The following is a 14,330-nucleotide window of genomic DNA, read 5'->3' on the forward strand; positions in this document are numbered from 1 at the left end:
AACCGAGTCAATAAACTGAGCCATTATTCTGAAACCCTGTTGAAAGCTCTGTGATTTTTGAAGCTACTGTTGGTTTAAGAACTTGATGCTCCAGGGCGCTCACACAAAAGACATGCCTGCTAGTTTGTACACGACTCTCCCCGTCTTTGTGCGTGTGTGTGTGTGTGTGTGTGTGTGTGTGTGTGTGTGTGTGTGAAGCGACTACACAGCGAGTCACTGAACAATATAAAACAATAAAAAAACCTGTTTGTGTTCACGTCGCTGACAGAACAACAGTTAAGATGCACCTTAAATAAAAGTTAAAGTCGTTCATCACACACTGACCCTCGAGCAACAACAGAATAATGGTTTGTCTTTTAATCGCAGGAGATGAAAGAGAAGAAGCTCAGTTAGATGAGTTTATTGACCTCCTACACAAGAGTACTATAAAACAGTACATTTCTATTAAACAAATGTAGAAAAATCTCCTAAAAACACTTAACAATATAAAAAAATAATGTACGCAATATTTACATTTTTTTTTTCCTTTTGATAAAATGCAAAAAAATTCCAAACATGGTATGAAAAGTATTGCTGTTGATCCACGATAGTGTCGAACAAACATATTTTAGAACAAAGTGAATAAATAGCTGAGAACTCTGGAGTCGGATCTTGATGATTTAAAGTCGACTGAAAAGAAACGTTGATGTCGTTCGTATCGTTTCCCTTTAAAATCCTGTGGAATGAGAGTTTGAAAGACGACGAGTGAAGACTCGAACCGAAGCCGCGTCACACACCAGCAGAAGAAGAATTAAAGGTCGAGTTGTAAACCTTGACCTACATGTCAGTCCGAGCTCCAGCGACGGAAACGAGATAAAAACCACAAACTTATATTCTTGTCGTCACGACTACACACGCGTGTGTGTTGTCGTTTCATTGTCCACGTCCAGTTTGAATCTGTGGTTCTTTGAATAAAGTCTTCAGTTAGTCCTGATTAGTGTGACCTGCAGGTCAAAGGTCAGCGTCAAGAAGGAGATATTAAGACGCCACTGGTTCCAGAGCGTCATGGTGATGGTGGTGCAGTTCAGCCTTGCAGACAGTGGGGGCGCTGCAGCGCAGCGTGACGACAGCGGGAGGCTCCTCGTCACCTGGAGGATAAACTTCATGTTATCAAAGTATTTCAATCGACCTTTAACTCTTGTGTTCCATTTGTTTTTATTTTATGTATTTATTCATTATTTGACCTGCTTATTTAATGTTGTTTCAAAAGTGTAATTATATAATTTCTACAAAACAAAGTGTGTGTTTACTGAGTGAGGATGTTTGTCTCGAACTCGTGTTTTAATTGAATCTTGAAGCAACAGTTTCTCATCTTGACTGAACGACAGTTGTGTCAACAACACAATAACAATAAAGCTTGATTTGATTTTGTGCAGATTTAAGTTTGTCTCATTTTTGTTGTTGTTGTTGTTGTTGTGCATGTTTATGAGAGTAACATTATAATTATTGTTGTTATTGTGTATGACATTATTATTGTTCTGGTTAGAATTATTAATGTTGTGCATATTTATAACATTATGATTATTGTCGTTATTATAATTGTTGTTGTGAAAGTATGTGTTTAATAATATTATTGTTGTGCATTTTTATAACATTATTATTATTGTCGTTATTATAATTGTTGTTGTGAAAGTATGCGTTTAATAATATTATTGTTGTGCATTTTTATAACATTATTATTATTGTCGTTATTATAATTGTTGTTGTGAAAGTATGCGTTTAATAATATTATTGTTGTGCATTTTTATAACATTATGATTATTGTCGTTATTATAATTGTTGTTGTGAAAGTATGTGTTTAATAATATTAATGTTGTGCATTTTTATAACATTAGGATTATTGTCGTTATTATAATTGTTGTTGTGAAAGTATGTGTTTAATAATATTATTGTTGTGCATTTTTATAACATTATTATTATTGTCGTTATTATAATTGTTGTTGTGAAAGTATGTGTTTAATAATATTATTGTTGTGCATTTTTATAACATTATTATTATTGTCGTTATTATAATTGTTGTTGTGAAAGTATGCGTTTAATAATATTATTGTTGTGCATTTTTATAACATTATTATTATTGTCGTTATTATAATTGTTGTTGTGAAAGTATGCGTTTAATAATATTATTGTTGTGCATTTTTATAACATTATGATTATTGTCGTTATTATAATTGTTGTTGTGAAAGTATGCGTTTAATAATATTATTGTTGTGCATTTTTATAACATTATGATTATTGTCGTTATTATAATTGTTGTTGTGAAAGTATGTGTTTAATAATATTATTGTTGTGCATTTTTATAACATTATGATTATTGTCGTTATTATAATTGTTGTTGTGAAAGTATGTGTTTAATAATATTATTGTTGTGCATTTTTATAACATTATGATTATTGTCGTTATTATAATTGTTGTTGTGAAAGTATGTGTTTAATAATATTATTGTTGTGCATTTTTATAACATAATTATTATTGTCGTTATTATAATTGTTGTTGTGAAAGTATGTGTTTAATAATATTATTGTTGTGCATTTTTATAACATAATTATTATTGTCGTTAGGTGTTGTTTTGTACGTTTATGCCTGAAATATAGTTATTATTATAACTGTTGTGAATGAATGTCTTTAATATCATTATTCCTGTTATGCATGCTATTAACATTATTATTATTGTTGTTGTGAAAGTATGTGTTTAATAATATTATTGTTGTGCATTTTTGTAACATTATTATTATTTTTGTTAATATTATTGATGTTGTTTTGTACGTTTATGCCTTAAATTTAGTTATTATTATTACTGTTGTGAATGTATGTGTTTAATATAATTATTGTTGTGAATTTTTATAACATTATTTTTATTATCGTTCTTTTTTCTTGTCATTGTTATGCATGTTTAGAGAGTAACATTATTATTGTTGGTGTTGTGCATATTTATAACATTATTATTGTTGTTGTTATTATTATTGTTGTTGTTGTTGTGTACGTTGAATATAATTATCATTATTTTTATTATCCTTGTGAAAGTATGTGGATAATATTATTTTTGTTGTTGTGCATGTTTATAACATTATTATTATAATTAATGTGTTCAAAATAATGATTATAATAATTATTATTATTATAGCTGTTGATTTACATGTTTAATGTGTGTTTTGAATCACGTCAGATGAGATCCACGAGTAACTTTGTGTTTGATTCGGATCGACCAGAAAGTTCTGATGAAACATCACTGATCTTTAAACACAAAACTCTTTAGATTCAGTTGAAAACATCCAAACATTATCTTCTCAGTCACTCGTGACCTTGACTGAGAAGACGTCGAAGGACATCCATGTTGTTTCTCACCGAGGCCCGACGAAGACGACTCGCTGCCGGCCAGGGAGGAGGAGTCGGCCTGGTCCTGGGACAGACCCTCCATGAGCGGGATGGAAAGTTCTGACGACGGCACTGACGACTCGTAGATGCCCGAGTCTCGAGGAGGCGGGAGGTCCGGAGGAGCAAGAGGAGCTTCCTCCGTCTGCAGGGCCGCAGGACGAAGATCCTCCTGGAGGATGGAGGGAGATGAAGGTTCTTCCTCAGGAAGTCTGGTCAACCCCGAGCTGGATCTGTGGCACCACGTGAGAAGTCAGAACCAAAGGCATTTGTATTACCGGTGAGTCGGTCTCTACCTGGACGGGTGCGGCAGAACCGGACTAGAACTGGGACTGGGTCCGAGACCAGGAGTGGATTCAGGAGCCAGAAGGATCACGTTCCTCCTCAGGTCTCCACTCTCCGGCGCCGTCCTCACCACCACCTCGTTCAGAACCAGACCCGTGGGCGCGGGCTGAGACGTGGACGAGGGTTCGGGGGAGGCGTCCTGGTCCGGAGGACAGGCCGGCGAGGAGGAGGAGGAGGAGGAGGAGGAGGGTCCCGCTGGAGCCAGCTGCCGCTCGAACCAGTCCGGGTTCTGGCTGATGTGCTGGTGCATGTTGCAGATGGCCACGTAGAGCGAGCGGCCGGACTTGCTCCTGAAGTAGTTCCTCCTGGAGACGTTGAGCGGCTGCGAGTCTCGGTCCAGCAGCGCCGGCTGACCCGCGTGCAGGAGGCCGAAGAGCTGCGGGAGCTGATCCATGAGCTTCAGCCTGAACACACCAGACGTCACTCACGACTGTCATGTGACACAATCATTGACCGAGGCGTCAAAGCATTTGAATTCAATTGTGTCTTTAAAAGCACTTTGTGTGTTATTTTTTTTAAGTTTATCAGTTGAATTTAACATTTCAAATTATGCTTATTTTTATTGAAATGTTGTCTTTTTAATTTTTTAATAATTTGTATATTAAAAGGTTGAATTAGATTTTTTTAATAATTTAATTTAAAAAACAATTATTTTCAAAATGCATTTTTTTAAACAAAGTTTGATATTTTAATTCAAATAATTCAAAGATAAATGTTTTAAATTCAATATTTTTGAATTCAATATAAAAATGTTAAACCAAATGTGTAAATTAAATTTTAAAGTCTACATATAAAACAAAACTTTGAATTTAGAAAACTTTACTTCAGAATTATTGGACTTTGAATATAAAACTATGTTTAAATAATCAATTAAGAAATAATTAGAATTTTTAAATGTAAAAAAATTCAACCTTCAGTAAAGATTTTTTTTTAATTTAATTATATATATAAAGAAAATCTTCAATATGTAAATTATTTAATTCAATCACACAAAAAAATAGTTTAATTCTAAAAACAACAACATTCCAATAAAGAAATTCAAAGTTTCAACATTATAAGTTTCAATGTAATTCTGATGCCACTGACATACTTTCATATTTGTGTAACGACCTTCACGTGACCTTAAGTGAAACATTCGTGAGCCTCTCGTGAAGCGACCGTCGACCCCGTGACCCCTCGACCCCTCGACTCCGTGACCCTGGACTCACCGCGGCGCCAGGCTGAGCGCGGTGGGCACGTCGTGTTCGCTGGAGTAGTCGAAGTACACGGTCATGAAGCGACTCGGCTCTCCGGCGCCGTCGGACTCGTTCAGTTTGGCCTGACGCAGCTTCTCCGCGATCATGGCCACCGTCACCACGAACAGGTCGCCGCCGGCGCCGCCCGTCTGGGAGCCGTTACCGCGGCGACCCACCGGCGTCTTTCCTTTACGGGTTTTTTTCTCCGTGAAGTACCTGCAGGGGGCGATGGATTACTTTACTGTCCAGGAATATGGCACAAAGAAGAGAGATTTGGGGCGAGGGTTACCTGAGACCCTTTGAGCAAACGGTGATGATGAAGTTTGCTTCGTCCAACTGTCTGCTGAGCCACGACATCTGACCTTCTTTGCACATCTCCAGATGTTCCCACAAGTCCAGCACCACCTTCACGAACATGTTGAAGACGGCAACATTTTATACGTGTAAACGATGTAAAAATGTAAACTTCCTATTTCCAGACAGTGAAAAAAACATGTTCGTGATGAAGTGGTTTGTGTAGAAGCGACAGTAAGAACCGTGCTGCGTTCAAAGACACCTCGTAAATAGGAAAACTATTGTTGTCCATCATGCTTCATTTAAATGTCAAATATGAGGAATATTTAGAATTTTAAGGAGAATATTATCTCCATGTTTAACTGACTGTGCTTTAGGAGTGAAAGAAAATATTGATACACTTAAATATTGCAATATTTCTTGGCACTGTATTGATATTCACCGACTTTTTCATATTTTGTATTTCAATAGTCTTTAAATATTAAATAAATACTTGTTTTTCTTTCAGAACAACATAGAGGTGAAGCTCTAACTACTTCCTCTCTTTTAAAATATACAATGAACATGCAAACATTCACAGTGTTTGTTCATTTTTGTGTTGCAATTATACTTCCTGCCGCTAGATGGCAGCAGTGGTAAGTGTTCTACTGCTAGAGGACCAACGAGATCCTGGCGGTATATATATACTACATATATACATGTTACTACACTATCACAACACCAGAGTCAAGTACTGGACAATACTACACATATATACTTGTTACTACACTATCACAACACCAAAGTCAAGTACTGGACAATACTACACATATATACTTGTTACTACACTATCACAACAACAGAGTCAAGTACTGGACAATACTACACATATATCCTTGTTACTACACTATCACAACACCAGAGTCAAGTACTGGACAATACTACACATATTTTCTTGTTACTACACTATCACAACACCAGAGTCAAGTTCTGGACAATACTACACATATATACTTGTTACTACACTATCACAACACCAGAGTCAAGTACTGGACAATACTACACATATATACTTGTTACTACACTATCACAACACCAGAGTCAAGTACTGGACAATACTACACATATATACTTGTTACTACACTATCACAACACCAGAGTCAAGTACTGGACAATACTACACATATATACTTGATACTACACTATCACAACACCAGAGTCAAGTACTGGACAATACTACACATATATACTTGATACTACACTATCACAACACCAGAGTCAAGTACTGGACAATACTACACATATATACTTGATACTACACTATCACAACACCAGAGTCAAGTACTGGACAATACTACACATATATACTTGTTACTACACTATCACAACACCAGAGTCAAGTACTGGGCAATACTACACATATATACTTGTTACTACACTATCACAACACCAGAGTCAAAGTACTGGACAATACTACACATATATACTTGTTACTACACTATCACAACACCAGAGTCAAGTACTGGACAATACTACACATATATACTTGTTACTACACTATCACAACACCAGAGTCAAGTACTGGACAATACTACACATACATACTTGATACTACACTATCACAACACCAGAGTCAAGTACTGGACAATACTACACATATATACTTGTTACTACACTATCACAACACCAGAGTCAAGTACTGGACAATACTACACATATATACTTGATACTAAACTATCACTAAATATTGTATCGTTGACCCTGTATTGTGATAAGTATCATAACAACTAATACACACTCGTGTACACACATAGTTCAAGCATATTTTATATTAAAAATGTTATTAAGTCTAAATATTACCATTTAAAAGGTAACAGTGTAAAACTATAATACCACACTGGAGTCTCACCTCACAGCCGCAGAAGTCCTGCAGGAAGAAGGCGAAGCTCTGGATGACGCTGGAGTGTTTGGGAGAATCTCGGCTGGAGTAGCAGACGAAGACTTTGGGGCGGGGCCACGGTCGCTCGGAGTTCAGCGCCGCGCTCTGATTGGACGACTCGCTGCTCTCCTCGTCCAGCTGACTGTAGATGTTTTCTGAACGAGAGAATCGACGTTAGCATCGGATCTAAGCGGGTCGGGCTCAAAAAGAGGACGACGTTATAGTCACTGGAGGGAAAGAAAGAAGGGATGAAAAAGAGCTTTTTAACATGCAGAAGAAATATTTTAGATGAAATGAAAAAAAACATAGAATGTTGTAAGTAAAACATCAAGAAGAGTAACTTTACCAGATTATATTTGATAAATAAACATAAATAAAACTTTAATTTATAGTTTATTTCTAAATATATTTGTACTTTATTCTAAAAGACAAGAAAAACTCACAAAAAATGATAAAAACTAACTGAACGAAATGTATATTGACCAGGAAAGTATGATTATGATGCTGTATTTTCATTCTTGGAGGTTCAAATATTCTTAAATTACTCTGTGTTTGTCCTTCATTAAATACTCATAATTAAAATGTATTTCCTCAAACACCAGTGTTTAACTTTAATCTTTGTATTTCACCAAATCAACACAAATCTACTTTGATTTGAGCAAAATAAAACAATAATCCTCGAGTTGGAAACATGTGAAACAATTATTTCAATAATTATCAGAAGCATCTGGACTTTGATCAGTTCATTAGTTTCACTCATCAGGGACTTCTTTAAATGTGACACACGTGACGAACACTTCCTGTCGTTGACAAACACTTCCTGTCGTTACCTTGTTGTTTCTTGCGACACATGACGGTGAAGAGCGTGGCGAAGGCCGACATGATGACCAGAGGGACCGTGATGGCCATGGCTCGGATGGGACCGGCCCAGGGCGAGTGGACTTGAGTGGGGGGGGCGAGGAAGAACATGTCAGACGAGGTCAAGGTCAGGAGGACGTTCACGTTACCTTGACTGACGTGATACTGCGTCTGCCTCCTGGTGGTGTTGGTCTCGTCCCTCAGCTGAGGAAGGTCAACAGATGGTCAGAGGTGAACACGTGAAGGTCAACAGATGGTCAGAGGTGAACATGTGAAGGTCAACAGATGGTCAGAGGTGAACACGTGAAGGTCAACAGATGGTCAGAGGTGAACATGTGAAGGTCAACAGATGGTCAGAGGTGAACATGTGAAGGTCAACGGATGGTCAGAGGTGAACACGTGAAGGTCAACAGATGGTCAGAGGTGAACATGTGAAGGTCAACAGATGGTTAGAGGTGAACATGTGAAGGTCAACAGATGGTCAGAGGTGAACATGTGAAGGTCAACGGATGGTTAGAGGTGAACACGTGAAGGTCAACAGATGGTCAGAGGTGAACACGTGAAGGTCAACAGATGGTCAGAGGTGAACACGTGAAGGTCAACGGATGGTCAGAGGTGAACACGTGAAGGTCAACGGATGGTCAGAGGTGAACACGTGAAGGTCAACAGATGGTCAGAGGTGAACACGTGAAGATCAACAAATGGTCAGAGGTGAACACGTGAAGGTCAACGGATGGTCAGAGGTGAACACGTGAAGGTCAACGGATGGTCAGAGGTGAACACGTGAAGGTCAACGGATGGTCAGAGGTGAACACGTGAAGGTCAACGGATGGTCAGAGGTGAACACGTGAAGGTCAACGGATTGTCAGAGGTGAACACGTGAAGGTCAACGGATGGTTAGAGGTGAACACGTGAAGGTCAACAGATGGTCAGAGGTGAACACGTGAAGGTCAACAGATGGTCAGAGGTGAACATGTGAAGGTCAACAGATGGTCAGAGGTGAACATGTGAAGGTCAACAGATGGTTAGAGGTGAACACGTGAAGGTCAACGGATGGTCAGAGGTGAACACGTGAAGGTCAACAGATGGTCAGAGGTGAACATGTGAAGGTCAACAGATGGTCAGAGGTGAACACGTGAAGGTCAACAGATGGTCAGAGGTGAACATGTGAAGGTCAACAGATGGTCAGAGGTGAACACGTGAAGGTCAACGGATGGTCATAGGTGAACATGTGAAGGTCAACAGATGGTCAGAGGTGAACATGTGAAGGTCAACAGATGGTTAGAGGTGAACATGTGAAGGTCAACAGATGGTCAGAGGTGAACATGTGAAGGTCAACAGATGGTCAGAGGTGAACATGTGAAGGTCAACGGATGGTCAGAGGTGAACACGTGAAGGTCAACGGATGGTCAGAGGTGAACACGTGAAGGTCAACGGATGGTCAGAGGTGAACACGTGAAGGTCAACGGATGGTCAGAGGTGAACACGTGAAGGTCAACAGATGGTCAGAGGTGAACATGTGAAGGTCAACAGATGGTTAGAGGTGAACATGTGAAGGTCAACAGATGGTCAGAGGTGAACATGTGAAGGTCAACGGATGGTCAGAGGTGAACACGTGAAGGTCAACGGATGGTCAGAGGTGAACACGTGAAGGTCAACGGATGGTCAGAGGTGAACACGTGAAGGTCAACGGATGGTCAGAGGTGAACACGTGAAGGTCAACAGATGGTCAGAGGTGAACACTTGAAGGTGCACGGATGGTTAGAGGTGAACATGTGAAGGTCAACAGATGGTCAGAGGTGAACACGTGAAGGTCAACAGATGGTCAGAGGTGAACATGTGAAGGTCAACGGATGGTCAGAGGTGAACATGTGAAGGTCAACAGATGGTCAGAGGTGAACACGTGAAGGTCAACAAATGTCAGAGGTGAACACGTGAAGGTCAACAGATGGTCAGAGGTGAACATGTGAAGGTCAACGGATGGTAAGAGGTGAACACGTGAAGGTCAACAGATGGTCAGAGGTGAACATGTGAAGGTCAACAGATGGTCAGAGGTGAACATGTGAAGGTCAACATATGGTCAGAGGTGAACACGTGAAGGTCAACAGATGGTCAGAGGTGAACATGTGAAGGTCAACAGATGGTCAGAGGTGAACATGTGAAGGTCAACAGATGGTCAGAGGTGAACATGTGAAGGTCAACAGGTGGTTAGAGGTGAACACGTGAAGGTCAACAGATGGTCAGAGGTGAACACGTGAAGGTCAACAGATGGTCAGAGGTGAACATGTGGAGGTCAACGGATGGTAAGAGGTGAACACGTGAAGGTCAACAGATGGTCAGAGGTGAACATGTGGAGGTCAACGGATGGTAAGAGGTGAACACGTGAAGGTCAACAGATGGTCAGAGGTGAACATGTGAAGGTCAACAGATGGTCAGAGGTGAACACGTGAAGGTCAACATATGGTCAGAGGTGAACATGTGAAGGTCAACGGATGGTCAGAGGTGAACACGTGAAGGTCAACGGATGGTCAGAGGTGAACATGTGAAGGTCAACAGATGGTTAGAGGTGAACATGTGAAGGTCAACAGATGGTCAGAGGTGAACATGTGAAGGTCAACAGATGGTCAGAGGTGAACACGTGAAGGTCAACAGGTGGTTAGAGGTGAACACGTGAAGGTCAACAGATGGTCAGAGGTGAACATGTGAAGGTCAACAGATGGTCAGAGGTGAACATGTGAAGGTCAACAGGTGGTTAGAGGTGAACACGTGAAGGTCAACAGATGGTTAGAGGTGAACACGTGAAGGTCAACAGATGGTCAGAGGTGAACATGTGAAGGTCAACAGATGGTCAGAGGTGAACATGTGAAGGTCAACAGATGGTCAGAGGTGAACATGTGAAGGTCAACAGGTGGTTAGAGGTGAACACGTGAAGGTCAACAGATGGTTAGAGGTGAACATGTGAAGGTCAACGGATGGTCAGAGGTGAACACGTGAAGGTCAACAGATGGTCAGAGGTGAACATGTGAAGGTCAACAGGTGGTCAGAGGTGAACACGTGAAGGTCAACGGATGGTCAGAGGTGGACACGTGAAGATCAACAGATGGTCAGAGGTGAACACGTGAAGATCAACAGATGGTCAGAGGTGAACACGTGAAGGTCAACAGATGGTCAGAGGTGAACACGTGAAGGTCAACAGATGGTTAGACGTGAACATGTGAAGGTCAACGGATGGTCAGAGGTGAACACGTGAAGGTCAACAGATGGTCAGAGGTGAACATGTGAAGGTCAACAGGTGGTCAGAGGTGAACACGTGAAGGTCAACAGATGGTCAGAGGTGAACACGTGAAGATCAACAGATGGTCAGAGGTGAACATGTGAAGATCAACAGATGGTCAGAGGTGAACACGTGAAGATCAACAGATGGTCAGAGGTGAACACGTGAAGATCAACAGATGGTCAGAGGTGAACACGTGAAGATCAACAGATGGTCAGAGGTGAACACGAGGTCAACAGATCTGATACCTCGATGGTGTAAGTTCCCGGCGTCACACTCTGAAGTGTGCACGTCATTCTCGTCTGACTTGCATCCTGAACACACAACAAACGATGGTAACACAACTGCCTTCATTTCTCAGCAGTAAACACTCAAAATATAACGATAAAAGATAGAATTGCCCAACTTTTTTTTTAAAAGTTCATTTTGCTGACTTCACCTTTAGTTTAGAGATTTTTTTGTTTTTGCTAATATTTGATTTAAATATTTATATATATATATAATATATATTTACTTACTTACTTAATACTTAAACTATTGGACTTTACTTTACAAATAACCTTTACTTACTTACTTACTTAATACTTAAACTATTATAAATGAGTGAAACACAATGTTTCTGTGAATGTCGGTGAACATGATGCCGACATTAATCTTGCTTTAATGAATATTTCCAATAATTATGATACTTGAAATAACAAAGTTATGCGAGTGTAAATATGTACAAACTAGTCTCTTGAGATAAATATTCCTAGCGGGTCATAATGCTCACGGGTTTGCAGCGCTGCACTTTGAAGGGCCCGTCCTGACGCAGCTTGTAGAAGACGTAGTAGAGGTGGAAGCCGAAAGAAGGCGGAGCTTGATCGAAGGCCACGTGGAGGTACGAGCCGAGCTGAGACACGCCCAGAGTCTTGGGCTTCCAGACTGTGAAGATCGAGAAGAATCTTTGAGAAATCTCTTCTTTTTTAACTTGTCAGAACAAGAGGAACTTACATGGTTTGCAGACCAGGTTCTCTGAGCCCAGAAGAACTTCACAGGCTGCAAGAGAAACAGACGTTTAACGATGGATCCACTAGAGGGCAGCAGCGAACAATGAGTTTACGTATCAGAAGAACGTTAGACATTTAAGTAAAAGAAAACTATAGAAGTAAACGTGTGACTTCGGACTTTGATTATAATTATTATGATTATGATTATAATTTTAAAAAACTGCATTTTTACAGCATCAAAATCTGACTTTGAAATTGAAAAATACTTAAATTTCAAGCGCTGTTGGTTTTTGCTTTTTTATTCTATTCTTTTCAATGCATGAACACAGTTTGTGTAAAAAATAATATAATATGTAACATATTAAATGTAAAAAATGAAGTGTAAGATATTAGATAAACAGTGTGTCGAGTAATATTGAATATTCAATGTAAGGAACGTAAAATAACTAACATAATGGAATTTAATGTCTGACTTCATATCATTTAACTAAACTTTTTAAACACTTTAATTTCAAGCACTGTTGTAAAAAAAAAAAAAAAAATGTAAAAATAAAGATGAAAATAAATCAGTGAAAATAAATTCTATGTAAAAAAAAATTAAAGGTTAAAAAATGGATGTAAAACGTGTCAAGTAATATTTATATACTCAATATTTTTTACATCTAATTCTTTACAGATTACATTTTACACTGAATGCATTCATTTAAAAGTAAATCGACAGGAAAAATCTGTGCTTGAAATCTGATTAATTACATTTAAAGTACAATTTTAATGCTGGAAGTCAGTGTTAGAAATTCATATTCAATATATTTACTTCCATTTGAAACATTAATGTTTAGTAGTTGTTAGAATAAAATGGTCAAATGTGAAGGTTAAGCTTTTGTAAAATACTTTTGTCTTTCGCTGGTTTAATCACTTTCAGCTCCAGCAGGAACATTATGACCACCAGCCCAACCAAGTCTACTGGATCTGAGGAGTACCCGGAGTAACCTTCAGGACTCACAGTTGGTCCTGAGGAAGGACGGAGGGAAGAAGCTCTCGTTCATCAGAGTCGGGAACGGAACGACCCGGACCATGTAGTCCGTGTCGAAGTTGAGTCCACTGAACGGCTGACTGCTCAGCTTCTGAGATTCAAAGAAGAGGAAATACAACGAGACGTTATTATTCAGACATTCAAACACGTTTACGAATGAAATAAATTCGATGTAACTTTTTTAAGTTGAACTCTAGATTGTGTTCGACTGCCCTCTAGCGGTCGGGCTAGGCATTAAAAAACCTGATATCTGCAGAACTGTCCAAAGTAAAGTCCAAACACAAACCGAGACTCACCGTGTTCCTGTAGGAGAAGTTGAGCTGCCGCGGATCTTTGAGGATCAGGTGCTGACACTGTTTTCCGTCTGGATTCTTGTCCTCCAGATAAACCCGGAACCCCTTGATGTGTTCGATTCCTGCGACGACAAACAACAACAACTTAAATCTCTTCAAGTTTCACTCATTTGATCGACTTTCTTTTTCCCAAAAAAACATCTTTTAAAACATTTTTTCATCACATTTTCTTTGTCATCTTCTTTTCACCGCAAGCTCATCTCTTCTTTTTTCACTACCCCTTCCCTCCTTCTTCCTCGTCACCTTCTCTTCTCCTTAAACTCTTGATCCTTCTTTACATTTTTATTCTTCTTCACATCCTAGTTTCCCTCTCTTCCTCTTTTTCTTCCATCCACCTGTTTATTTCCTTCCCTGACCCGCTGCCTCCTTGTTTCCTTCGACTAACATTTTCTCCTTGGCTTCTCTCCTCCATCGTTTCTTCCTTCAACCTTCCCTTCCTCCCCCTTCTTTTTCCTCCCTCTCTCCCCCGGGCTCTTCTTAAGCTGCTCTGTCTTGTAATTAGAGCTTCACCTCCATGTTGTTCTGATTATCTCAGAGAGTCGCAGCAGCATAAACCGGTTCTTCTGACTCGAGGCAGATTCCTCCACGCCTCTCTCTCGCCCTATCTCTCCCTCTCTCTC

General features: G+C 39.5%; 1 protein-coding gene across 1 annotated transcript in view; it reads right to left on the reverse strand.

Moving 5' to 3' along the window:
* Positions 1 to 385: 385 nt before the first annotated feature.
* il17rd (interleukin 17 receptor D) overlaps positions 386 to 14,330 on the reverse strand; it is a 35,899-nt gene continuing 21,954 nt past the window's right edge. Inside the window, exons 4-16 of the mRNA XM_087800081.1 lie at positions 13,654 to 13,772; positions 13,328 to 13,448; positions 12,329 to 12,373; positions 12,108 to 12,259; positions 11,584 to 11,649; positions 8,211 to 8,265; positions 8,034 to 8,144; positions 7,174 to 7,358; positions 5,281 to 5,396; positions 4,965 to 5,207; positions 3,708 to 4,160; positions 3,385 to 3,644; positions 386 to 1,127 (exon numbers count right to left, since the gene is read on the reverse strand). Of these exons, the coding sequence (XP_087656207.1) occupies positions 1,018 to 1,127; positions 3,385 to 3,644; positions 3,708 to 4,160; positions 4,965 to 5,207; positions 5,281 to 5,396; positions 7,174 to 7,358; positions 8,034 to 8,144; positions 8,211 to 8,265; positions 11,584 to 11,649; positions 12,108 to 12,259; positions 12,329 to 12,373; positions 13,328 to 13,448; positions 13,654 to 13,772 (2,036 nt within the window). The 3' untranslated portion in view covers positions 386 to 1,017. The remainder of the gene's footprint in view (positions 1,128 to 3,384; positions 3,645 to 3,707; positions 4,161 to 4,964; positions 5,208 to 5,280; positions 5,397 to 7,173; positions 7,359 to 8,033; positions 8,145 to 8,210; positions 8,266 to 11,583; positions 11,650 to 12,107; positions 12,260 to 12,328; positions 12,374 to 13,327; positions 13,449 to 13,653; positions 13,773 to 14,330) is intronic.

Source organism: Callionymus lyra, chromosome 10 (assembly GCF_982586985.1).
Source record: "Callionymus lyra chromosome 10, fCalLyr1.hap1.1, whole genome shotgun sequence".
In the NCBI taxonomy this organism is placed as follows: domain Eukaryota; kingdom Metazoa; phylum Chordata; class Actinopteri; order Syngnathiformes; family Callionymidae; genus Callionymus; species Callionymus lyra.